We start from the raw sequence: 25,679 nt of genomic DNA, 5'->3' as shown, positions 1-25,679 counted from the left end.
AGCTGCTGAGCAAAGCCCAACAGGGCTAGAGAACACCTTAGTCAGTGCTGCTTGGTGTTGTGCGGTCCCCAGTGCCGTCCCCTTACCAAATCCACCAACTCCTGTGTTCTTTCCTTTCAAGAGAAGTAATGAGCTGTCCTTTTTCTCAAGGCAATGCCGACATCACTGTCCCCGCAGACACTGGATCTCATTCCTCCTATGTGTGGTGTGTGTTTATATTTGAGACAAGGTCTCACTCCATAGCTTTGGCTACCCTGAAACTTGCTATGTAAACAGGCCGATGTCAAACTCACAGGTATCTGCTTGCCTCTGCTCCTGAGTGCTGGAATTAAAGGTATGCATCACCATGCCCAGCTTTTTTTTTTTTTAGACCTATATTATTTTTAATTATGTGTATATTTACACGTATGTATGTAAATATGGGTCTTTGTGTGGTTATGTGTGTGTGAATGCAGTGCCCACAGAGGTCAGAAAATGATGATGGATACCCTGGAGCTAGTTTCAGGTGGCTGTGAACTGGATGCTGAGAACTAAACCTGGGTCCTCTGCAAGAACAGCCAGTGCTCTTAACCACTGAGTCATGCCTCCAGTCCTCACCTACTCCATTTTTCTGTTCCACTTTCTATGAGTAGGCACTCCCACCCTAAAGTAAGAACAAATGAACATTCTGTATTTTATTATTTTTTAGGGAAGACACACAGTTTGACAAGAAACAATGATTTTTCTCAAACAATAGAAAAAAGGTTTTAAAAATCTGCTGTCCTAGATGAAAAATCTACCCAGCAAGCACTGGGCCAGTTCTGAGAGGAGAAACCAGAGTGGTGGAAGTTACCTACAGGAAGTTCAGTGCAGAGTTCTCCACAGTCTGTCTAGTTCTGTAAGGCTCCAGTGGGCCAGCTCAGCCTAACTGTGGGAAGAGGCTCACAGACAAAGGTTCCAGGTCCTCTGACTGGAAGGCTGACTCACTCCCCAGACGGCTGCATCTGCTTACAGAACTCATCAAACTGCTGCTGCTCCAGCTCCGTCATGACTCTGTTGAGAGCATAGATCTGAAGGGAGAAACGGACAGACACATTAGCACACAATGGAAGCAGCTGCAGAGGCATCTGCTGTAAAATGGAACTGTCCCAGAGGGGCCCTGGGAGGCAGTGCCAAGGACAGGATGGCAGCTTCCATCCAGGCAGAGAAGAGGCAGCAATGAGGCAAGGGGCCCGGTCGTTAGAGGGAGGACTGCACCTGGCAGGTGTGAAGGAACCGCACAGGATCAGTTCTGGGAACTTCAAGTGTGCCAGTTTGGAGTATACAGCAGGGAGCCTGAGAAAGAGAAGAATGCTGGGGCCTTACGTGCCGGGCCAGGGAGTCTGGACTTTCTCCTGGAGGTTCTAGAGAACAGCAGACATTGGTATGCAGGGATAACCTGACTATCCATGCTTTGGGAAATATGACGAGGCCTGTTAGGGATACAGCAGAAGTAGGGATTATCAAGTACTTAGCAGGCATTTGTAGACGTCCGAGGAGGTGGCAGTGGGAACACGGCCTGCTGGAGGCCATGTACTAGAGAGAAAATCTTAAGAACATTCCAAGCTTGATGGAGGAGGTTATCCTCTGACCCCTATACATGTGCCAAAACAGACACTTAAATGTAGTAAGGAAAAAATGTGTAGGCTAGACAGCCAGTCACAGAACATAGTGTCTACCACCAATTTAAGAAATAGAACTTGGGACTAGAGAGAGGGCTCGGTGGTTAAGAGTACTCTGCTCTTGCAGAGGATCTGGGTTTGTTCCCAGCACCCACTTGGCCACTCACAACTGTGGTTAACTTCCAGGAGATTCAACGCCCCCTTCTGGACTCATTGGGTACCATGCACTTAGATGGTGCACAGACATACATGCAGGCAAAACACTCATGAAAATATAGATACCTGACAGGCACTTGGGAGGCAGAGACAAACCTCTCTGAGTATGAGGACTGTCTGGTTTATATAATAAGTTCCAGAACAACCAGTGGTGCATAATAGAGACTCTGTCAAAACAAAAATCTGAGAGGCAAAAGAGGGCTAGAAATTGGAGTCAGAGAGATGATCTAGCAGTTAAGAGCACCGCTTCCCTTCAAATAGGACAGGGGTTCAGTTCCCAGTGCCTATTCTCCAGGGACACACACACAAACATATATAAATAATGGTTAAAAAAAAATCAATCTTGGCTGGGCATGGTGGCATATGCCTGTGATCCCAGCACTTGGGGAGGCAGAGGCAGGCAGAGCTCTGTGAATTCAACACTAGCCTGGTCCACCAAGTGAGTCCAGGACAGCCAAGGCTACACAGAGAAACCCTGTTAAAAAAACCAAACCAAACCAAACCAAAACCCAAAACCCAAAACAAAACCAACAACAACAACAAAAAAAAAAAAAGGAAAAAAAAACAAAACTAAAAACAAAACAAAACAAAACAAACAAACAAAGGCTGGATATGGTAAATTACACCTTTAATCACAGCACTCAGGAGGCAGAAGCAGGCAGATCTCTGAGCTCATGGCCAGCTTGGTCTGCATAAAGAGTTTCAGGACAGTCAGGGTACATAGAGAGATCTTGTCTCAAAACAATCAAACTAAAAAGAACTTGAAGCCAGACACAGTAACACATGACTAAAAATTCAGAAATATGCAAAAAATTGACTTATGTTATGAAATGAGATTTAGGAGTGCACACTATAGAGGTAGTGAATTCATACAGAACAGCAGCAGAATAATTAGCATAAAATTAAAATGACTTCTGTAAACAGGCACATGACCAGAAGTGGGCACTGAGCCTCCAAGGTCTATCCCACTTCCTTCCCTTCCCCACACCCCCTCCCTCTTTCTTTGAGACAAGGCCTCAATATGTTACTCAGGCTGGTATTAAACTCATGTGCTCACTGATCTACCTCAGTCTCCCAAATGCTGGGACTACAGTGTGCCACTGGGCTTCAAGTTGAGTGTCTTGGGCTAAGTGGTAGACATGAGGGTGTTTATTCTTCTTTAAACCATACATGGCTACACGTATAGTTTTGTTGTGGTTTTGTTTTTTTGAAACAGGGTTTCTCTGTGTGTAGTCCTGGCTGACCCGGGAACTCGCTTTGTAGACCGGGCTGGCCTTGAATTCAGAAATCTGCCTGCCTCTGCCCGGAGCACTGGGGTCAAGGGTATTCGCCACCACGGTTGGCTGCACATATACTTTAATACATTTAAAAAGCAGAAAAGTCTGCCTTATATGTTTGGTACCTGCCAGCCTTTGTGATCTGTATATTACCTTCTGTCTGAGACTGATGGGATATTAGAAGCATTCTGGAAACCCCCCATTAAGAGGCAGAATGGTTGCAGAAAGGGGAAAATAAACAGAGGAAGAAAAGATTTAAAATGTCCAGGGTGCCTGAGCCAAGCAGTGAGACTTTCAGTCTGCTACTCTTAGGGTCTCAGCAGTGCTAGGAGAAGCACAGATAAGCTGCTTCAACTACCAAATGAGCCTCTTAGCTCTCCTTCACATCTAACTTTCTGGAATACGGCATCTTTATCCGTTCCTCCCTGAGAAGGTGCTGGCACATTTTTATGTTCCATTCCATTCCATTCCAGGGAACACAGACAAAATAGCAAGACAGCTGTGGAAAAAGCAAATGGCAGACTGGGGCTGGGGGTGTGGCTCAGTGGTAGAGCACACACAGGCTCTGGGTTCAAGCCCCAGCACCATAGAAATAAAACCAAGAAGCCACAAAGTAGAAAGCACTGTTCTGACCACAGGCCGGCCCTCATTAACGGCTGGACTCTGGTCACAACACTTCTTATTCCAGAAGGATTCACAACGGGAAAGTGGGAAATGGTAACACCTACTTTGGCATTTGCTCACACATGTGCAGTCCCAGCTGAGGCTGACGTGGTAGGAGCTAACAGGTGGCAGCTGCTGCCAGGGTGCACAGCCAGCCTGACACCTCAGCAAGCAAATACAGACACAGCCAGCTGGTCCCTCTAAGTCCACATGGTAAAAGCACATTGCTGCTTGGAAGCATAGTGACTCTAGATCGTGATCACTGCTGGTTATCAAACACCTTCGGCGTGCCAGGCACCAGTGTAATGTCTATTTCTTTTAACACTGTGAGGAAGATCCTCTCACTCTCATTTTAATAACGAGGCACAGAGGAAGTGATGTTCACAGTGTCCTTTCCCAGGTCACATGAGAAGAATGAATGGAAGCCAGACAAGAAGATGCCAGTATGGACAGGAACAATGCCCTCCATAGCTATCTTTCAGTGTGCACAAAGCAGTTTGGGGGCCTGTTTCTTACAGCAGCCCTGGAACTGCCAGCTAAAGCACAAAGCAATTAAGATCTGTAGCTTGGGTCTGGGTAAAGAAAGGACACATTTGTTCATAGAACAGAAGAGCACAGCTTTCAGATGACCTCTGAAATTACTGTGATTGCTGGAATGTATTGGCAGAACAGTCTTGTCCAGTCATGCGTCTCAAGTCCATAAAGTGGTGCCTGCCCACAGCAGCAGCTGGATATTTGCTTAATAAACGCATCCAATAAACAAAGCCCGGCAGTATCAACTGACAGGCCAAAAGGAACAAGGGGTGTCTTACACTGTCAACAGGGCTGCAAGCTTGAGGAATCCCTCTGAAAGCTATTTGGCAATGTCTAGAAAACTGAAATAGCACCTGGTAATTGTTCTAGTCAAACACGTGACAGAAATTCCAGCACAGGTGCCAAGGAAGCACCTAAAAAATTTTCCCCCCACTACAAATGTTTGTAAAAAGCAAAACTGTAAATAATTACAACACCCTTCACAGGAGAAATGGGTAAGGACCCTACATAAGGTGGTTCAGGGGCTGGAGGGAGGGCTCAGTGGTTAAGAGCCCTTGCTGCTCTCCCAGAGGACCCTGGTTTAAGTCTCAACACCTATGTCGGCTGCCACCTGTAACTCCAGCTCCAGGGCATCTGATGCCCTCTTTGGCCTCCATGGGCACCTGAATTCATGTTCACATATCCACACACACACAATTAAAAATAAATCTTTTTTAAAAAAGGTTTATAAAGTAGACAGTATAAAGAACAAAGAAAACAGATTCTTAGAGTAACATGAAAATCTCTAAAATGCTGTACAAACAAAACGTAATGCACAGATAATGGATTCATCTATTTGAGTGAAAAATCATTAAACAAAACGGCTTACCCACAGAGAGGAAGAAAAGGTATAAGACAAGAAACAAAGGGGACGACAAATGTATATGTGACTTTGTTTATCTTAATAAAGAAAATTTGACAATAGCACTTAACCACTACCGTACCGGCCTGAGACGCTGAATACCAGGTGTTTTCTATACTTTAAATTTTCTCAAGAAACACAAGAGGCAGAAAAGATCAGCATGCTTTTTACTGATACTAAATGTTAAAATGCTCATGTTTGGATGTGGCTCATTAGCAATGAAGACATTTAAGCCTTTTATCCTTAAAATGGTCGTAAGTGTTGAGAGAACAAAGAAACACACTGGTGGGATCGGAGCCCGGGCCTTTACACTGTTCTAAGCAGACACTTGAAAAAAATGCTGTTGGAGCGGATGAGTGTGTGTTTATGGGTGCACGCACAGCAAGTGTGGAGGTCAGAGGACAGTTTTGCGTAGCCCCTTCCACCTAAGTATGGAGTCTGAGGAAAGGACTGGGGTTGTCAGGCTTCTGCAACAGGCACTTTTACCACCTCACCCACCAACACACACCTGTGCCCCAAACACACACGTGTGTCCTGGGTGACAGGACACACTGGCACTTCATACATTCCCATTCATTCATTCATTTATTCATATTCTCCCCGCTCTGATCCCTCCCTTATCCACAGCTGCTTTCCCTCTTCTCATGCTTTCCTCAGATCCCTAGCACAAAAGCGCTGTGCTAAGAGTCATCCAGAGACCTGGTACAGGTTGGAATTCTGACGCTAACTTGGCGTGAGGCTCTGGGCTTCCACTTCACCATCCTGGACCTGGACGGCCTCTCTACCTCTGCACGGACCAGCGTCCTGCCTGGAGACAAGCCGGGACCCTAGTAAAGTTTTCTCTGCTGTTTTGTCTTCCAGCCCCTTCCCCAGCTAACTCAGGCACACACACAGAACCCCCACCTTAGTCTCACCTCTGCTCGTTGTCTTTGCTTCAGCTCCTGCTGGGCAGATTTTTGTTTAGCCTTCTCCACTCTGAAGGCAGGTTCTTTAACTTTGGATTTTTCTTTCCGGGCAGGTGGATCCATGGTTTGGCTTCTGTATGCTTCTTGGTTAGCTCTGACCTGATGGTACAAAAAAGAGAACCGCTTGCTAGCCTTTCTCCCAACTTCCTAGCTTGGCAGGTGAGGCAGGGTGCCCTGGGGGTCCCATTGCCAGCACCTTGCTGTGCGTTCCTAGCCGAGTATCTTCACTTCTGTGTCTCAGCTTCCTGCACAATGGGACCGCACTCATGTTCTGGGCCTTTCCCTACCAACGCCGGGCGAGCACCAGATGAGAAGGTCTGAGAAAGCACCTCCAACCCGGGGGCGTACGGTGCGGCCGGGTCTCAGAGGCCGAGGGACAAGCCACTTGGTCCGGCGGCAGCGTCCTCAGCCAGCCCCGCCCGCCTGCCCGGCCCCTCCGCAGCAAGATGGCGGCTCGGGGGTCCGCGCCCTTCCCCACCCGGCCTCGGGCTCCCGGCCTCCGCCACGTCGCAGACCAGCCCCCACGCGGGGTTCACCCTCACCTTCCCCTTCCGCGGGACCGGAGCGTCCAGCCCGCTCCCCTTCCACTGGGCGGGCCGCGCCGGGGAGGGCGGGGCCGCGGTCTGAGGTGTCCCTCCTGCGAAAGCCACTGCGCGCGCGCAGAAAGCACGCCTGGGCGTGGCCGGACCTGGAGGGGCGGGATTGGAGGTGGGTAGGGTGGGGTCTGTGGTTGGAGGGCGGGACCGGGAGCAGAAGGGGCGGGGCCTGGAGCAGGGCTGTTCTTACAAGTAACCAAAGCTTTTCCAGCCTTCTAGTTTCTGGGACAACTGCGCGAGGCTCTGAAAGGCAAAAATCTGATCCCTGGGGTTGGAAATGGTTAGCACTGGAATTGTGAGCATCAGGTTCTAATCCAAAAAGTCAGGATTGCTGATTGCTTTCTTCCTGATTTATGCGTCTGTAAGGAGAATCAAATGGGATCCTGTTTGCCACTGTGCTTTGAAATCTGAAATGTGTGTGTATATATGTATATGTGTGTATATGTATAGTATGTATGTATGTATGTATGTATGTATGCATGTATGTATGTATTTAATACAAAGCCCCTATCCGGGCTTGCACTCCTTTGATCCTAGCAGAAGAAGAGGAGGAGGAAAAGGAGGAGCAGCCAGCCAGGGTAGCAATAGCTGCTTCCCTTTGGGACTTCCTATATTCCAGGCACTGTTCTTAGAACATTACATTATTAAGTCCCCTGTTCCTCATGATAAGGATGTAGTATACAGACATGTATACCCATAAGCTATCACACACATTCTACACAGGAACAGCCATTGAGAAGTTAAGTGACAGCTGGGCGTGGTGACACACGCCTTTAGTCCCAGCCCTGGGAGGCAGAAGCGGGTGGACCTCTGTCAGTTTGAGGCCAGCCTGGTCTACCTAGCAAATTCCAGACCTGCCAATTTATACAAGGTATCAAAATCAGTCAAGCTTTAAGAGATGTAAAGTGGCTGCCAGGGGCTGGGGTAGGGAGGGAGGGGAAAAGAGAGTTATTGTTCAATGGATATAGGGTTCATTTTGCAAGACCAAAATCCAGAGATTTTATGCATAGCATTGTTAATACTTTTTGTAGATAGATATTAAAAATGACTAAAATGCTCTGCCTCTAATCCCAGTTACTGAAAAAGCTGAGGCAGGAAAACCACAAGTTGAATGCCAGCCTGGGCTACATAGAGAGTGATTTCAAGATCAGCCTAGGGCAACTTACTGAGACCCTGTCTCAAAGGAGTAAGAGGAGGGCTGGGATGCAGCTCGGTGGTAGAGCATGTGCCACAGTGTTTGTAAAACTGTAAGTTCAAAACAAAGCAAAAACAAAAAGGATGGACAAAAGGGTAGCTATCATAAAAATCAACACAACCATTAAAATAGCATAGAAGAAAGTTCCATGACATAATAAAATGCTTTTCAGACAGGCAGATCCCTAGAGCATGATGACCAGGCAACATAACCATTTCAGTGGACCCGCATTCAGTAACAGACTCTGTCTCAAAATATAAGGTGGAGTTCAACTGAGGAAGACACTTGACATTAACCTCTGGCATCTACACACACACACACATACACACACACACACAATGCTTTAATATATTAAAATTAAAAAAAGACACAAAGACTACATATTATCTAACCAGAGTATTTGTTTTATAGTTTCAAAACAGAAAATGGGAGAAAGCACACCAAAATTACAAATGCATCTTGTTGGATACGAATCATTAGTGGGGATTATATTTGTCTTGTTTAAGTTTTTCAGTATTTTGTGAAATCTGTACAGTGGGCATTTGTACTGCAACAACCAGGAGCACGTACAAGAGCCAAGCACTAGGACGAGCGTCTAATCACAGCACTCAGGAGGACTTCGAGTGTGAGGCCAGCTTGGATCACACAAGCCAACTCTGCCTCACATAGAGGAGAAAAGATAATGAAAGTTCTTTAAAAAGTCGGGCATGGTGGCGCTCGCCTGTAATCCCAGCGCTCAGGGAGCAGAGGCAGGGGAATCCCTGTGAGTTTGAGGTCAGCCTAGTCTACAAAGCCAGTCCAGGACAGCCAAGACTACACAGAAAAACCCTGTTTCAAAAATCGAAAAAAACAAAACAAAACAAAACAACAACAAAAAAGGCGAATGGCTAGGGGCCTAGGGAGGTGTAAATCATATTTATTTAGCTGAAAGTTGACCTCCATCTATTTCCCCCTTAAAGTGAAGCATGGTGGGGCCTGATTTTGCAAATGGCTGTAATTCCATCACTCGAGAGGCAGATGTAGGAGGATTATGAGTTTGAGGTGAACCTAGACTATGTAGTCTGTCTGAGCTGTCCCAGCCAGGCATAGTGGTACATGCCTTTAATCCCAGCACTTGAGAGACAGGGGCAGGCATCTGACTGTGAGTTTGAGGCCAGCCTGGTCAACAAAGCCCAGGACAACCAAGGCTACACAGAGAAACCCTGTCTCAAACAAACAAACAAATAAACAAACAAACAGAAACAAGAAAAAATGCTGTCCGAAAACAAAACAAAAACTCAGGGGAAGATACATAGACCAAGGCTGAATCATGACTGTCAACATACAGTCAGAGAGACGTGGTAAGTTCTAGCATTCTAAATCGAGCACATTTGTAATAATCTATTGTACATGCAGGATAATTAGGAGAGAGAGGAGTTGGAGGTTTCCTGACACACAGATAAGTGATGATGATGGCGTGCACGCGTGCATGTGTGCGCGTGTGTGTGCACCTGCTGGAGATGAAACGCAGGGCCTCGCCAGGTGGATGAGTTAGTACAACTCCATACCCAGGGCACAGTGTGAGACAAGCCCTTCAGTGCAAGGGTTTCCGGGAGGAGATCCAGGAGAAGTAAAAGGTTTCTTGCCTCCGGGGAACCAGCGGGAAATCTTGGAGGAGTCTTGTAGCAAAGATGGCTCAGAACTGTTCGAGTGATGCCTGACCTATGGTGAGCTTTAGTGGTGTCCACAGGCTGAGGAGCCTGCTGAGCTTTTCGTTAGGATCTCAGACAATAAGCAAAGAGCCGCTGGAGCCCCACAGCTTGCTGACAAGTGTCAGCTGCACTCTAACTGGGTGAGTGACAGCTCAGCGGTCAGCAGGGGACACAGTGCAGGCCACCCCTGGAAACTGCAGGAGTCAAAACCCAGTGTTGGCTGACCAAAGGAAGCCACGGGGAATTCTGTGTGACGAGGGCATGTTTTTAAAAGTCCAAGTGAACATTTGGTATTGCCATGAATACAGTCACTGGCAGTATGGAGGCAAGTCAGTTGGGAAGGGGGTAACGTGGATGGCAGGAAGCGAGTTTGCGCTTCTGAAAGCGTGCATCAAGGTGTAGCTGGAGATAAAAAAACAACCACGTTAAAGAGTGTGGCTGCTTGGCGGGTGTCTTGAAACCAACCTTCTAATGTCTTAAGTTAATTTTTGAAGGTTAGTGTACAAAGTAATGGGTTTTATCCCAGCATTTTGATATGTATATGTCATTATACTTTGTTCTCATTCATCCCCTCCCCCAGTACCTTCTCACACAGTCCCCAGCCTCTTCTCACTGTTCCCCTCTTCCCCAATGGTCCTTCCTTCTGCTTTCATATTGCCTGTATCACCTTCCTCGCCCCACTGCCTTTTATGGTTTCTTTCTCCTGTCCATGGTCTCCTTTCGACTTTTATAACACACACACCCCCCTAAATGTAAATCCCCCATACAGGAGAAAACATACAGAACTGTCAAAGTCTGCCTTATTTCTCTTAACATAATGGTCTCTGGTTCCATTTATGATTCTTCTAATTTGTGCTGGTTGAAAAGTTAAGGAGAGCAAGCCTGTTAAAAAAACGGGGATCTAATTGCAGGAGTCACGGCTGGCATGAAGAACCTGGAGGAAAAGAGTTCAGGAAAAGGTTCTTTCTTTGCCACGGCATAGACAGCTCCCTCGCTTTTGGGGAGCCTCCTTTCTGTTACTCTTACTTTATCAGGGATGGGCAGACAGGGCGTTGCTTGTTTGTTTCCAGGGACAGCTAGAGGCCATCTGTGAGGCAGAGGGAGCCCTTGGCTTTGAGACTCATCAGACTAAGAATATGAACTTTTCGCAGACTGGTCTCTTGGGGTCTTCCCAGCACTCTTGCCTGATGTCAGATCGCCCTGCCTGTGGGGAGCCAATGTTCTCAGCTAGGAGGCTCCAGCTCTGCCGTTAAAGGACAAAGATCCCCCATCCCAAAGGTGGTAAGTTCTCTCCCAGCTCTCTTCATTTGTTAGTCTGTTTAGCTCTTTAAATTTCTCAGGATCCTCAAGTTCAGTAGGAAAGTAATCTTTGTTTTTACAAAGAACATCTTTTAAAGGACAATGGTTAGCTGTCACTTAGGAGCCCCAAATGTAAGAAGTGACAAGAGTGATTGGTGGGTTCTGTCTATAGACTATTAGTAATTATTAATACCACAGCAGACATTCAGTTTGTCCTCACCATCTTCGGGATCCTGAGCTGGGTGAGATCAGGCTGATCATTTACAGATACGTAGGGGCTTCTTAAATTGCTCAGCATTGGCAAGAGAATGTCTGTTGGAATCCTTTTTTTTTTTTCTTTCTTTCTTTTTTTTTTAGCAGCATCAAAAATCAAACTAGTTCAAATTTAAAATGTAACTACTCTGACTGGGGAAAATACTTCCAACTTGTATCATGGAGAAAAATTGGTTACCATATAAGGAATTTTGGGAACCATTAAGAGACAAATAAATCAGAGAGAAAAGCCAGCAAAATACAGAAGAAGTCATTGACAAGGACTAAATAAATGAAAAATCAAAGAAATACAGGTTAGCCATGAAGGCCCATCAAAATTCAAAGAAATATCATTTCCTTATCTAATTGTTAAAAACTTTAAAAACTTGATACATTCCACTTAAGGCAAGGCCGTGGGAAAACAAGAAATTTATTTATTTACTTATTTATTTTGCTTTTCCTTAGGACAATTTGGTGGTGACATTTTTTTAAAAACGTTCCTAATTTTAAAATTACTAAAACTCAAGGCCCAAGAGTTTAGGCAGTTTGCTTTAACTCTCATTTCTTTGGAGACTACACTCCTCCAGGTCTAAGCCTCCTAATTCCAGCCGCCAGCCAGCCCACTGCCGTTTGTAGCACTGTTCAAAAAGCCTGCCGGATGGAGTTCTTTTTAAAAATTCTCACAGGTCTGTGTTGGGGCACTGAGGCTGTCAGAAGAACTTGGGGTGGCACGGAAAATGTGTGTGATGCCACACTCCCGGAAGACACCAGGTGTCAAAGCAGCAGGATGGTTTTAGGTTTCATTTGTTTGTATCGTATGTGTATGAGTGTTACTCTGCATGCACGTATGTATGCCCGGTGCGTGCCTAGTGCCCGTGGCGGTCAGAAGAGGGCCCTGGATCCCCTGGAACTGGAGTCCCAGATGCTGGTGAGCTGCCCTATGGGTGCTGGGAACTGAACCCGGGTCTATCTGGAAGATCAGGCAGTGTTCTCAACTGCTGAGCCATCTCTCTGGCATCTCCAGAGTGTTTTTTGACAACCAAAGCGGTACAAAGGATGGGGAATGCTGGAGAGACTTGGGGAGTGCTCGCTCTTCCTAGAGTGTTGGCTTTCTCAACTTCCTCCTCCTTGTGGCGGAAGCATTTCAGCAATAGCAAGAGGGTGGGCAGAGCTTCACCAGGGAACCTCCGGGGTCCCCCACTGCCAGAGGTTTGCACTTTGGTGCTGCGACTATGCCCTCCATCGAGCACTTGCTCTCCAGGCCAGTGCTTGACGCACATTCTCTACCTGAGTCCTCCCAGCCACCTGCCCCCGTAGATTAAGGATGCGGCAACGCAGATATCACACAACGTGGGGCTAGCAAACAGAAATAGGTAGGACCTACCGGGTCTGGTCAAACCCCAGTGCCCGTTTGGAGGATTGGTGCCTTCAAACGATGAGGACTTTGCAGACTTGGTTAGATGGTCTTTTGAAAGGCTGTCAGGGAGCTGGAGAGACGGCTCAGCAGTTAAGAGCGCTCTTGCAGCCGGCGGTTCCCAGTACCCACAGCAGGCTCTCCGGCAACCACAGCAGGTCACAGGGGAACCCGCACCCTCCCCTAGCCTGAGGGAACTTGCACTCACACGGTGCACACGCCTCCCCCCATATATAAATTAAAACATTATTTAAAGATAAGGAAAAGAAAGGGTCTTTGAGAATTTTAGTCACATTGTCACGAGGCTAATATCAGTGTCACAAGGTAGTGGAGCTGGGTTTAGAGACGCATGTCCTTGCTCCTCAGGTGGGCCATGTGACCTGGGTTCCTGGGTCTCAGGTCCTAGGTTCCTCAGCTCAAGTTCATCAGCCCTCTTCTGGTGTCTTTCCTAGGTTATATGGAGAGACCAAGTCCCTCTGGTTCCTGGCTTCTCGGCAGCCTCCTCCCTCTAGCCTTCTTCGCGCTGCCTGCTCAGGTATCAGGTAGGCGTTTTGGATCTTTCTCTGCCTGGCAGAGGTAACAGAGATGAGGCATGGCTCTGGAACTTGGTCCTTCCCGGGCTCTGCACTTCCCTAAGAAACCCCTTTTCCCACTCCTTCCCAAGCCATCTCTTCAGCATCCTTCTACCCTTTCGGTCTCTGTCACGCAGGGGATGCTGGCAAGTCCTACCAGGCTCCACTAGGGGGCAGAGCCGAGCTGCCCTGCCCTGTCATGCTCTGGCCGGGCCTGGTGCTCAACGAGGTGAGGTGGCATCGGCCCACACACCCGCAGCACACCCAGGCTGTCCACGTGCTCCGGGATGGGCAGGACATTGATGAAGATCTGATGCCGGAGTATAAGGGCAGGACGGCGCTGGTAAGAGACGCCCGTGAGCGAAGCTACACTCTGCGTATCAGTAATGTGAGGCTGGAGGACCGAGGGCGGTACCAATGCCAGGTCCGGATCGGAAACATGAGTCAAGAGGGCAACGTGACCCTGCAAGTGGCAGGTTAGTGTGGTTTGGAGGGACCTGGGTCACTTGCGGCAATCGCTTTGTCAGCTCACTCTTCTTCCGTCCAGTCTGCTCATCTCAGTGAGGCCCTGACTGGTGTTTCTTTCTGAGGGGCTAAGGAATCTGGAAAACACCGTCAGGCACAGGACCTGGATAAACACAGTTGGTGGCCTGTAAAGCTTGTTGGTTCAGACAACAAGGGCAGCTTTCTCTGCTCCATTACTAAGAAACTCATAACCAGGGCTGCAAGGAAAAGTCCTCAAGGCTCAGGATTCCCAGCCGTGATGAGGATTTGCTGCACAGTCATTTCCTGGGTTCTTGAGTAAAAGGGCCAGAAGGCCCATACAGTTCAAACTAGCTTCAGTGTTTTTAGAAAAATCAGTCCAACCCAAGTCTCTGCATTTGCTTCTTGCCAGCTCCATGTGGTCACCGTTGATCATCGTTTTTTTCTTTCTTCTTTTTTTTTTTTATTTTTAAATGTAGATGAGTGCTCTATTTACATGTACACCTGCATGCCAGAATAGGGCATCAGATCCCAGTATAGATGGTTGTGAGCCACTATGTGGGTACTGGGAATTGAACTCAGGACCTCTGGAAGAGCAGACAGTGCTCTTAAACACTGAGCCATCTCTCCAGCCCCAAACATCTTTTTAAAGATTCATTTATTTTTATTTTATGTGTGTGGGTGTTTTGCCTGCATGTATATCTATCTGGGGCCTGCAGACCACGGAAGGGAGTGTCAGATCTCCTGTGGCTGGGATTTCAGACAGTCGTGAGTTGCCGTGTGGGTGCTTGGAATCAAACCTGGGTTCTCTGGATGAGCAGCCAGTGTTCTTAACCCCTGAGTCATCTCTCCAGCCCCTGATCATCTTTTAATTACCATGTAGATGCAAACCCCAGACGGATTCCTTTAGAACACACAGTAGTTGGTAGACCCCTCCAATCATGGAGTCCCTTACCCCCAAAGGACTCCATTTTCAAATGGGGGCAGATGCCCAAAGCATCAGGATAGTACGATGCTGGTGTTGCCATGAGCAGATCTTGACCTTTGTTTGGCTTGACTGCTTTATCTTGTGATCCAGCCGTGGATCCCAAGGGAAAGAAGGCAGATGCTATAGTTCTGCCAATAGCTGGGCTGTCCATCAGAGGAAGCTGGAGGCATGGAGGGCAGGACTTTGGCTAGAACCACACCTTTGCCAGGGCCCCGCCAGTCAGCCGGGATGCCTCAGTCAGGCAATCTCTCCTCTTCAGTTTTAGGTTCCGATCCCTACATCCACGTTGAGGCCTACGATGCTGGGTGGATCCAGCTGGTGTGCCGATCAGTGGGGTGGTTCCCGAAGCCGTGGACCGAGTGGAGAGATGCCGAGGGGAGAGTGCTCCCGCCGCTTTCGGAGGCCCACGCCCTGGATGAGACAGGGCTGTACCGAACAGCAGTGTCCAGCAGAATCAGGGACAGCGCCCAGGGCAATGTGTCCTGCACTGTCCGTAACAAGGCGTTCGACCGAGCGAAGACCACCGCCATGGTTATCGGAGGTAGTGCTGGGGTGCACATCAGCGTGAGGCTCCCGAGAGGCCCCGGGGAAACGCCCACCTCAGTGGAGGCTTCGCAAAGAATTTAGAAAGGATTTCCAGGGGTAGGGCTCAGCAGCTGGGGCGCCACGCACACACACGTTCCATGCAAGCAAAACGCCCACACACATGCAGTTTTTTAAATTAAAATTTTCAATTTCCCCCATGAATTATATTACAACTCTAAGAATGTATATTGTAAAAAAAAAAAAAAAAAAAACTTTGAAAAAATGGAACATTTAGAGAAATTAAAACAGTGGCGCAGAGTCTCACAAATTATGCCACTACTGCTAACCTGGTGGGGGGTGGCTCTCAAGACTTGCACACACAGACCTCTGAGACGTGGGCATATATGTGTATGTGTGTATATATATACGCTCCTGTGTATATATGTATAATTAGACCTTGTTTCTTTTCTCACTTCTCAAGTCATAAACTTTTTATTTTATTTTTTCATTTTTTCAGCTTTTTGAGATAGGGTTTGTGTGTGTAGCCCTGGCTGTCCTGGAACTCACTTTGTAGACCAGGCTGGATCACAGAGATCCACCTGCTTCTGCCTTCCCAGTGCTGGGATTACAGGCGTGAGCCACCATGCTCTGTATAAGCTTTTTTTTTTTTTTCTTTCTTTCTTTTTTGTCTATATCCTTAAGTATTTTTTATAATTTGGTTTTGGGGTGGTATAGAATTTCATCGTGTGACTATAGATTAAAACAAATTAACCAAAGGCTGTCTCTGGAATCTAGGTGCTTTGTCATCCCCCCCCCCCCATCCCCGTGTTATAATTAATGGTGCAGTGGACATCTTCATTCATATTTGGGAGCTGATTCAGAATCACATTCCAAGAAGACAGAACCGCTGGGTTAAAAAGTGTGAAGCTTTGAAACACCTTTGAAATATGGAGTCATGTGATAAAATAAGTTGGTCTTAGCAGCGTCCCGGACAGCTGTCAATTTTTTTCCTTACTCCACTCTCTCCTTCCCCTCTTCCTTCTGCCATTGCCTCTCCTTAGCTGATAAGAGTTTAAGGTGAGTTATTTAAGTCCTTTTCTTCCCCCAAGGTCCCGAATTAGGACCCTTAAAATCTCCATTCTCGTTTTACCAGGTTGGGAGAGGCTGGGTCTCTTGCCTAGAGCCACCTAGTGGCTGAACGAGGACATACAGCCAGCTGGGACTCTCCCACCACTCACCACAGCTCTCTCCCTTTCCTGCCCATGCGGTGCCACACTGTGCCCTCTTCTTTTTTTCCTGCCTGGGCTTTCTGCCCGCTGCTATGGTCCACAGACCTTGTATTTCCACTGCCGATGGTGGAGCACAGAGGCTGACCCGGACCACACCGCTGTGGCAGAGCCTGTGATTGCACAACAGAAAGGGTTTGAGGAGAAGATAGGCAGGACTCCTGAGGGACTGTGGGCAATTATCAAGGAGCACACGTTCCGAACTGTGAAGTGCCTGGAATATTTGTGAGGACAGTGTAAGCTTGCAGCTGGGAAGCTTTCAAGAGATATGAACACCCCGTTTCTCTTTGTCACCCAGAGTTCGAACCCCCAAGAGAACCAAAGAGCCTCGTCAGTCGTGGCAGGGCTCTCCCTAGAGGCAATGGAGACAGTTGGAGGTGCTGATCCGCCCGCCCTCCAAGGCAGGGAGCTGCTCTCAGCCGGCTCCCTGAGGGCGGTCATTATTCTTCGTTTCAGCCCCAGCTCCGGGAAGTCTGTCCTCTCCAGAGGTGGCTCTCTCTGTGGTCTTGCCTATCTTGGGGCTCCTCATCCTTCTTGGCATTTGGCTCATCTGTAAACAAAAAAAATCAAAAGGTAACTCGGTGGTAAAGGATGTGTGGGCACAGGGCTGGGTAGGGGTGTGGGGTGTGTGTATGGGTGTGTGCAGGGCTGTGTGTAGGGGTGTGGGGGATGGAGACTGTGATTGCACTGGGGAAAGACCTGCAGAGGTAGATGAGGACAGAACATTAGCTACAGGTGGGAGGCCCTGCAGCTTGAAAACTCCGACAGCCATTTGGGAGGGGGATGGGACGGGTCGACACTCACATGGCGGAGGGAGGGGAGTAGCTGCGGAGAGGCTCTCGGAGCAGAGCTGTGAACTCTCACCCTTTGAGAAATTAGACTGGAGCCGACCCTGGCAGCTTTCCGATTAACTAAGAAATTAGAGCCTTCTAATCAGGAAATCCAATTATATTCATTTGGATAAAACCCTTGCTTAAAATGGTCACATTTCTCAGGCTCTTAATTGCAAAGGATTTGGGAAGTTACATAACCCAACACTTCTTCGCCATCGGATGGTCTGATCTTTCCAAATGGCCACACACTTATGTTGGCAAAGGGGTCAGTCCTATTTCAGATGGCTTAGACCATGTCTGGGTAACAGTGTGTGCTAGAAAAAGCTGAGCTCCCTCTCCCCTCTCTCCCTAGAGAAGCTGCTCTATGAACAGGCGATGGAGGTAGGTAAGTGTCCTGCGCCGGGGTGGGGGTCATGCTTTTGTGTTGATTTCTGTATCTCCAATGCCCACAGAACTAAACATTGCTCCTGAATGTTCCATCACCCTCTGTTTAATAATGGAGGAACCCAGTCTTTCTCCTGAAAAAGATGGCAGGGCACTAAATGGGGACATCCTGCTCAGAATTGTGCTTTGATGAGTGCTACTGTGTTTTGAAGAGACCAGAGGAGTAAGGCAGGACGTGGGAGACAAACTGACTTCCCATTTTTCTTGTTCAGAAGAAAGACAACAGGCTGGATCAGGCGGGGTGGAGCTGAAGATGGCAGAGTTGGGCCGTTCAAGGGCTGATGAAACCAATAGAGACTCAGAAATAACCAAGAGTCTCATTTGCTTTCTCTCTCTCTCTCTCTCTCTTTTTTTTCTTTTTCTAGAAAATCTTCTGGAAGACCACGCCAAAGAAAAAGGTGTGTACAGAGCGTAAGCCAGGGAACAAATATGACATCTTTCCTTCTTATAATAAATACTGGCTGTCCCTCTGTGGTACTAGAATTTAGTTCCCAGTGTCAAGGCTCCATGGAGTTGGTGGTAGTGGGTGAGGAGATGTCAATGCCCAAAATGCACGGGCCGGGGACATCATGTGCTCCCTTCATCAGTCTTTCTACCAGTCACTGCATAAGACTGAAACATATATGAACACGGCCACAGAGGATGCATGTGACTCTCAGGACTCTCCATGTCCTTGACTCTCCATGTCCTTGACATGGAGAGAGGTGATGTGGTGCCATGGGAGGGCTGCAGGCTCTGGGGTCAGCAGCACTTGACTCAACGTGCTGGTCCGCCACCTCTCGGCCGCCACCTCTTGGCCTTGAATAATTCAGTGTTGTCTGGATCTCTGGATTCCTCATCTATAATGTGGGGACAGTGAGCTCTCAGAGTTAAGAGAAAACCCTGAAAGATCTGTCACAGGGTCCCAGACTCCTTTTCCTCAATGCCCCACCATCATCATTAACTGAATGAACATGCCCTGGGGCCCAGCCAGGACAAATGTCAAAAGACACGCTTTTGAAGTCTTGCTGAGAAGACATATCACTGGCTTGATGGTTCCGGGTTCGGTGATGTTGGGATCTGTGCCTCACCTCACATCTCTCCAGCCTGGAGCTAGAGTGTAGAGTGCCCACTGCAATCACACTGGCTGTTCTGCCCAAGGACACAAGGGGACAGTGTTGTGTGTTGGCAAGGGACACTGTCTCTTGAAATCATACGGCCTTGAGTTGGTACCCTGCCTCCTTGGTCACTAACCGGCGATGTGACCTTGGGAACTTTTCATGTCCTTCTGAGCCCTAGCTCACTCTCTGCAAAGCAGGAACAGCAATTCCATACGTGTCACTGTTATGAGGCTGCATGTCGTACTCCACGTAAGAGCAGGACATGACGAACGGAAGCAGTCCGTTGCGAAAGTGACAGCCATAAACCCTAAGCTTCTGAGAAAGTGTGACTTATTCTGCTTCACTGGTCCGAGTCCAAGCACCTACCTGTGTCTAGCCCTTAGCTTGGTGGAGCCTCTCAGATGCATAACTTCAATTCTGTGGCAGGGATAATGCTAGGCAGGGGAGCACACTGGCCAGGTGGGCCCTCAGAGAAACCAGAAGCACCCCTGCAAAGCATCAGAATAGTATGAATATTACAAACTTTCTGGGATCCCGAATTGTGAAAACAGTGACTTTGGAGAATTGCTCTAGAGAATTATAAGGTCATGCCAGTGAGTCAGTGCTGGGCTTTTAGCTATGTTTACAACCTTAGGCACTGTAAGTAAGAGGCTACAAAAAGGCTTACTCTTAGGCACGCACACACACATTCCCACACTCACACACTGCATGCACACACACATGAACTCTCTCTCACACACACACATCCCCAAACGAACACTCGAGTGTGCGAACTGGAATTACAAATATGGAAACAGACAGAGGAAGTGAGACCAGACAAATACAAAGGAAAAGGGGAACCAAGGTCTGGGCAGCTGGCCATCAGGATGGTGGCACAATCTCTCTTGGACTCCTTAGTCTGACCTTTGGAGCCAGGGGTTGGATTAGGGGCTGGAAGCAGCTCTACCCGTTCCTTGTGGAGTGGTGGAGTGGTGGTCCTTCTGGGGTCCTGGGGATAAAGGGACAGGCTCTGGTGGCTTACTCCTCTGTCTCTCTCTGGTTTTCAGGAAGACTCCACAAAGCCCTCAGTAAGTTTTGCCGAGCTCTGTCGCACTACCTTCTCTATGCTGCTGTCTCTGCTGTGAGCTGAGCATCCTTTCTGCTGTTGTCATTGCTGGCATCACTGCTGCGGGCTGAGTGACTCAGTTTCTCAATCTGGGCAGGGGAATTAGAGCAACTCAAACCAGTGGCTGGGGATTTTCCGGCTCTTGATAGCCCTTTTGAGAATGCTCCATCTTTTTCTTTCCCACACAACACTTATGTAGCCCTTAAATGGGAACCGTTTTACCAAGATGGGCGTCTCTCGGAGCTGAAGCCATCTGGGTGTCCTTTATACCCAGGCACACTATTTCCTTTGGCAGGGTCTGTGACAGTTGAGTCTCTACTTGAATATGACACAGACCTTTGAATTCTCAGTCACTTCATCCATAGGAACCAATTTTTAACATTTAATAACAACAACAACAAAAACCTGCCAGATACGGTGGCACATAGTTTTTATTCCAGCACTGGGGGGCAGAGCAGAGGCAAGCCAATCTCTGTGAGTTCAAGGACAACCTGGTCCAACCTGGTCTATGTATCAAGTTCCAGGACAGCCAGAGCTAGAAGTGAGAACCTGCCTCAAAAAACAAAACAAAACAAAAACAAACAAACAAAAAAAACCAACAACAAAACAAAAACAAGAAAACAAAAACTGAAGACACATGACATGTCTATATAATTTACATACAGAAAATATACATGCTAACAAGATCTAATAGAGATTTAGTGATAGTTTGGGTTTGTTTTTTTCCTGGGGGGGAGGGGTTGGAGACAGAGTTCCTCTGTGTAGCTCTGGCCATCCTGGAATTTGCTAAGTAGACCAAGCTGGGTCTCAAACTCAATGGCCTGCCTCTGCCTCCTGAGGGCTGAGATTAAAGTCAGGCACTGTTATAGAAAGGTGGGCGTGTGGGGATGAAAGCATGGTGAGTAATTGTCCAACTGTTTTTATTCTTCAGAGAAACTCCGGAGTGAACTGAGTAAGTGTCCCATGTTTTTATAATCTCCGCACCTTCTTCTCTCCCGCCCACTAAGTGCAGTGACAGACAGCTCACCCTCTGTTTCTTCTTCCTCAGAGTTGAAAAGAGCTGCTGCCAATGCAGGTGGGTTGCTCTCTCCTGGGTTTGGCTCTGCGTTCAGGGAGGCCACCATTTCTTCTGAGCTTTAACAAATACCCTCTTTGCCTTTCAGGCTGGAGAAGAGCCCGGCTGCATTTTGGTAAGTTAATAACCAGTTCCCATTTCAGCATCCATCCTTCTCTGCCACTTAAGTTTCATCCTGTTCTATTTGGATGCAGACTGTAAATTTAATAATAATAGTTATTATTATTATTATTATTATATAGAAATTATGTTTATATTATTATTAGTTTCATCACTATGTAGCATAGTTGGATTAAATCTGTGATTCTCCTTGGCTTCCCTCAAAGGACTGTGACCCAGAATATATAAGTCAAATAAACCCTTTCCTCTCCAAGTTGCTTTTGGTCATGGTGTTTCATCAAAGGAATATCAACCCTAACTAACACAGGAGGAAAGGGTATATTTGGCTTACAGCTTATAGTTAATCATCAGGCAAAGCCAAGGCAGGAATATGGAGGCAGGGAGTGAAACAGAGACGGGGGGTGGGGGGAGAAGGTGAATGCTGCTCACTGGCTTGCTCCCTATGGCCTCTTCAGCCTGCTTTCTTATACAACTCAGGAGCATCTGCCTGGAGGTGACACTACCTGCAACGGGCTGAGCCCCGTCACATCAATCACTAATCAAGAAAACGAACCCAATGGGTTTTCCTGCAGGCCAATCTGATGGAGGCACTTTAAAAATTTTCTTCCCAGATTACTCTAGCTCAGTGACTTTCAACCTTCCTAACGCTGTGACCCTTTAATACAGTTCTTCATGTTGTGATGACCCCAACTATAAAATTAAATTTTTTACTGTTTTATAACTCCAATTTTGCTACTGTTATGAATTATAATGTAAATATCTGATATGTGACCCTCAAAAGGGTCATGACCCACAGGTTGAGAACCACTCTAGCTTATTATTGGGTTGACAAACTAACCAGCACAGGGTCTAACATCCAAATCTAGATTTTTGTTTGTTTTTTGTTTTTCTGAGACAGGATTTCTCTGTGTAGCCTTGGCTCTCCTGGACTTACTTTATAGACCAGGATGGTCTTGAACTCACAGAGATCTGCTTCCCTTTGCCTTCCCGAGTGCTGGGATTACAGGCATGCCCCACCGTGCCCGGCTCTAAAACTAGATTTGTGTATGTGTGTGTTTTGGCTTTTTGAGACAGAGTCTAACGTAGTCCTGGCTGGTTTTGAACTCTCTATGTTGTCAAGGATGACCTTACACTATTGATGCTACAGCCTTCACTCCCAAGCACTGATGTGAGTCACCTGTTTTATGAAGTGCTGAAGGTAGAACCTAGGGCTTCAGGCCACCAGAGGAACTTTCTTTTTCTTTTCTTTTTTTTTTTTTTTTCTTTTTCTGATCAAAGTCTCCGTTTATTATTTTTTCTACATCCTTTATATAGGCAGGGCGGAAGGAATGCAATTGCCTTTGGCAGGGTTACTAAGTGACTAGGAATCACAGGATGACTCACCAGAGGGGTCACATGATGTGCTAATAACGGTGTATCACAGGACGCTGTATCACAGGAGACCCAACAAAGTCACAAGTTGTGTTAATAAGATTGTTTGGAAAGTTCCTCAGAAGTGTTACTCAGAAGCCCAGAGGGGGAAGGAGGGTTTAAGGTATTTCAGGAAGATGATCTTATAACACGAAAGCCCCAGGTCAGCCAGGAATGCACTATTGTCATTAAACCAAATGCCAAGAATTCTGGGGGGCAGCAAGGTGCCAGAAGGCCCCCCACAGGTCCCACTTTTATTTTTACAAGGCCATAATCCCAAGGGAACCATGCCAATCTTAGGTGGGAATCCGGGGTCTTCAACCCTTGCTAAGCCCATCATTGGATACATCAGCAGTGATTGGCTGAGCTCCTGCCTTTGGCGGCAACCAGGCAAACTTTCTGCTGGCAAGCTAGAAGTCTTTGGTTCCAGTATATAGGAGGTGATCAGGGAAAGCCATGAACTAAAGCAGATTAATGGTAGATTGCAGATTTCCGGAGTATTTTTCCCTCCATACCTACCTGAAGATTCCTTAAAACATAAATGTCTCTTCTCACCCCCCTCTAACCCTCTGCAGTGGTGGTAACCCTGGATCCTGACACAGCACATCCCAAACTCATCCTGTCTGAGGATCGGAGATGTGTGAGGCTTGGCGACAGGAAGCGGCCTATTCCTGACAACCCAGAGAGGTTTGATTTCGTTGTCAGCGTCCTAGGCTCCGAGCACTTCACAACTGGCTGCCACTACTGGGAAGTGTACGTGGGTGAGAAGACCAAATGGATCCTTGGAGTGTGTAGTGATTCTGTGAGCAGGAAAGGGAAGGTCACAGCCTCACCTGCCAACGGTCACTGGCTTGTGCGACAGAGCCATGGGAATCAGTACGAAGCTCTCACGTCCCCGCAGACCTCGTTCCGCCTCAAAAATGCCCCAAAGTGTGTGGGGATTTTCCTGGACTATGAAGCAGGCATCATCTCCTTCTACAATGTGACTGATAAGTCACACATTTTTACTTTCACCCACAGTTTCTCTAGCCCACTACGCCCTTTCTTTGAACCTTGTCTTCATGATGAGGGAAAAAACACAGCGCCTCTGATCATTTGTACTGAACTTCAGAAATCAGAGGAATTGATTGCCCCCAAACAAGAAGGAAAAGGCCATGCTAATGGAGACGTGTCCCTGAAAGTGAATCCATCCTTACTATCTCCCCAGGGATCTGAGCTTTTCCTACTCAATGATACCTGGCACTCTAACCTTGGCCCTGCCCTTCAGGGGCTCAAGGCTCCTTCTTTGTAGAGCTGTGCCTTGTGCTGCACTCCCCCGGGCATCCAGCCTGGCACCCTGGACTCAGGCTCCTGGCCCAGAGCCTGTTTTCTCCAGTACCAAATCTCCTTGACCCAGATCTAGACATTTCTGTGGTTTCTGTTTGAGCCCACTTTCCCCAGGGCTCAATTCTGAACTCTGCCTTTTTTCCCTAGAGACTAGACCTTTCCATTGCTCTGGTAGATGACTTCCTGAAATAAACAAAGCGTATACTTTAGAAGTCTAATAGGAGACACTGGATGGAATGCAGCAGGGTTCAGCGCAGGCTCAGGGGAAAGGGTTCCCTCTACCTCATTGAACCTCAACAAGCAGCTTCTCAGTGTCAGTGTACACAGTGGGAAGTTATAGCACCTCTCCCCCATCCTGACTTCTTCCATCAAAGCCTGCTCTTCTCTTTTCCCTCCATCAGGCCTCTAACTCCCGAGGCCAGCTTTGTTCGATTAAATGTCTTGTGACTCACACTTCCTTCCTTCTTTGTTCAGGATTAGACATGGAGGTGTAAACATCCCATGGTTTTCTATTCTCTTCATGTTGTTTACAGCATGGGTCGGAGACCCAGGGCACATGTTTTCAACAGCTAATTCGAAATGGAGACATCCAGAACGAACATGTTTTAAAAAAATTAACTTACCAGCTGGATGCGGTGGGGCAAGCCTGTAATCCCAGCACCCAGGGAGGCAGAGGCAGGCGGATCTCTGTGAGTGTGAGGCCAGCCTGGTCTACAAAGTGAGTCCAGAACAGCCAAGGCCATACAGAGAAACCCTGTCTAGAAGAAAACAACAACAACAACAAAATTAATTTACCTACATAATGACCAGGAACCACAATCCCAAGAAACCTCTGGCTGGTAGAAACAGGCTGGTAGGCACAGCTTTAACCAAAGCAGTCCAGCTGTGTAGCCTTGAGTGGCTCAGACTCTACAGTCTGTGGCTATGCCCCTCTGAAAACTTCATGACATTCAGAGAGGCCCAGGGAGAAAGAGTCGCAGTTTGAACCACTCACATGTACCCATAAGGCCATTATACTTTAAGAATTGACAATAGCCACCAGGTCAGAGGTTATTGTCTTCAGGAAAGTTGGTCTTATTTCAAATAAGACATCTTATTGCTGGGTATGGTGGTCCACAGCAGGTGGATCTCTGTAAGTTAGAGACCAGACTGGTCTACATAGTAGGTCTAGGACAGCCAGGGCTAGGTGGAGAGACACTGTCTCAATGCTAACCCCCACCCAACAATCAAAATCAAATAAGATATCATATTTGAAAGATTATAAGGTGAGACAATAAAATAACGAATTCAGGGCTGGAAAGATGGTTCATCCATTAAGAGCTCGTACTGTTCTTGCAGAGGATCTGAGGATCTGAGTTTGTTTTCCAGCTCCCATGTTGGGCAGTTCATAACCACCTGTAACTCCAGCTCCAGTAGATGAATGAGACTTCCTCTTCTAGCCTTCAAGGTCACCTCCAACTCACTGCACATACCTACACATCACACACACACTTTTAAAAAATTAAGTATTTAAACAATGAATCCAAGTTTTGGATGTGGATTAGAGAAAGAAGATAAGGCACTTTCAAATTATTCCCATGTATGTGATTTGGCCTATTTGTGGAGCTATTAACTACAGATTTGAAGGCAGACGGGAAGGGAGCTGGACCCTACAGGAACTAGATCTGCTACAGGATCTTTTCCAAAGCACCTGTCTTAGTGAGGGTTCCCTAGAAAAACAACTGTGTGTGTGTGTGTGTGTGTGTGTGTGTGTGTGTGTGTGTGTGTGT

The 25,679-nt window shown here is 47.3% G+C and overlaps 2 protein-coding genes across 3 annotated transcripts; one reads left to right on the top strand and one right to left on the bottom strand.

The window, feature by feature from the left end:
- Positions 1–649: 649 nt before the first annotated feature.
- On the bottom strand, positions 650–6,835 carry Svbp (small vasohibin binding protein). 2 transcript variants are annotated; one of them, XM_055610738.1, is made up of 3 exons: positions 6,739–6,835; positions 6,146–6,295; positions 650–1,049 (listed from the first exon to the last, which is right to left on the bottom strand). In XM_055610738.1, the coding sequence occupies exons 2-3, from the start codon at positions 6,257–6,259 to the stop codon at positions 963–965; spliced, it is 201 nt and encodes a 66-aa protein (XP_055466713.1). In that variant the 5' UTR covers positions 6,260–6,295; positions 6,739–6,835; the 3' UTR covers positions 650–962. The 2 variants fall into 2 exon arrangements, with proteins under 2 accessions (XP_055466713.1, XP_055466712.1); XM_055610737.1 differs by lacking the exon at positions 6,739–6,835 and adding an exon at positions 6,393–6,716.
- Ermap (erythroblast membrane associated protein (Scianna blood group)) lies at positions 6,504–24,352 on the top strand. Its single transcript, XM_055610950.1, has 12 exons — positions 6,504–6,904; positions 13,096–13,178; positions 13,353–13,691; positions 14,946–15,227; positions 16,954–17,070; positions 17,683–17,715; positions 18,140–18,172; positions 19,921–19,941; positions 20,911–20,931; positions 21,028–21,054; positions 21,143–21,169; positions 23,160–24,352. Exons 1-12 carry the CDS (start codon positions 6,504–6,506, stop codon positions 23,873–23,875), a joined length of 2,100 nt encoding a protein of 699 aa, XP_055466925.1. The 3' UTR covers positions 23,876–24,352.
- The last annotated feature ends 1,327 nt before the right edge of the window (positions 24,353–25,679 follow it).

This window comes from Psammomys obesus, unplaced genomic scaffold, assembly GCF_907164565.1.
Source record: "Psammomys obesus unplaced genomic scaffold, mPsaObe1.curated_primary_1811, whole genome shotgun sequence".
NCBI classification, from domain to species: Eukaryota; Metazoa; Chordata; class Mammalia; order Rodentia; family Muridae; genus Psammomys; species Psammomys obesus.
Note: the sequence above shows the minus strand (reverse complement) of the source record. Positions and strands in the feature narration are given on the sequence as shown.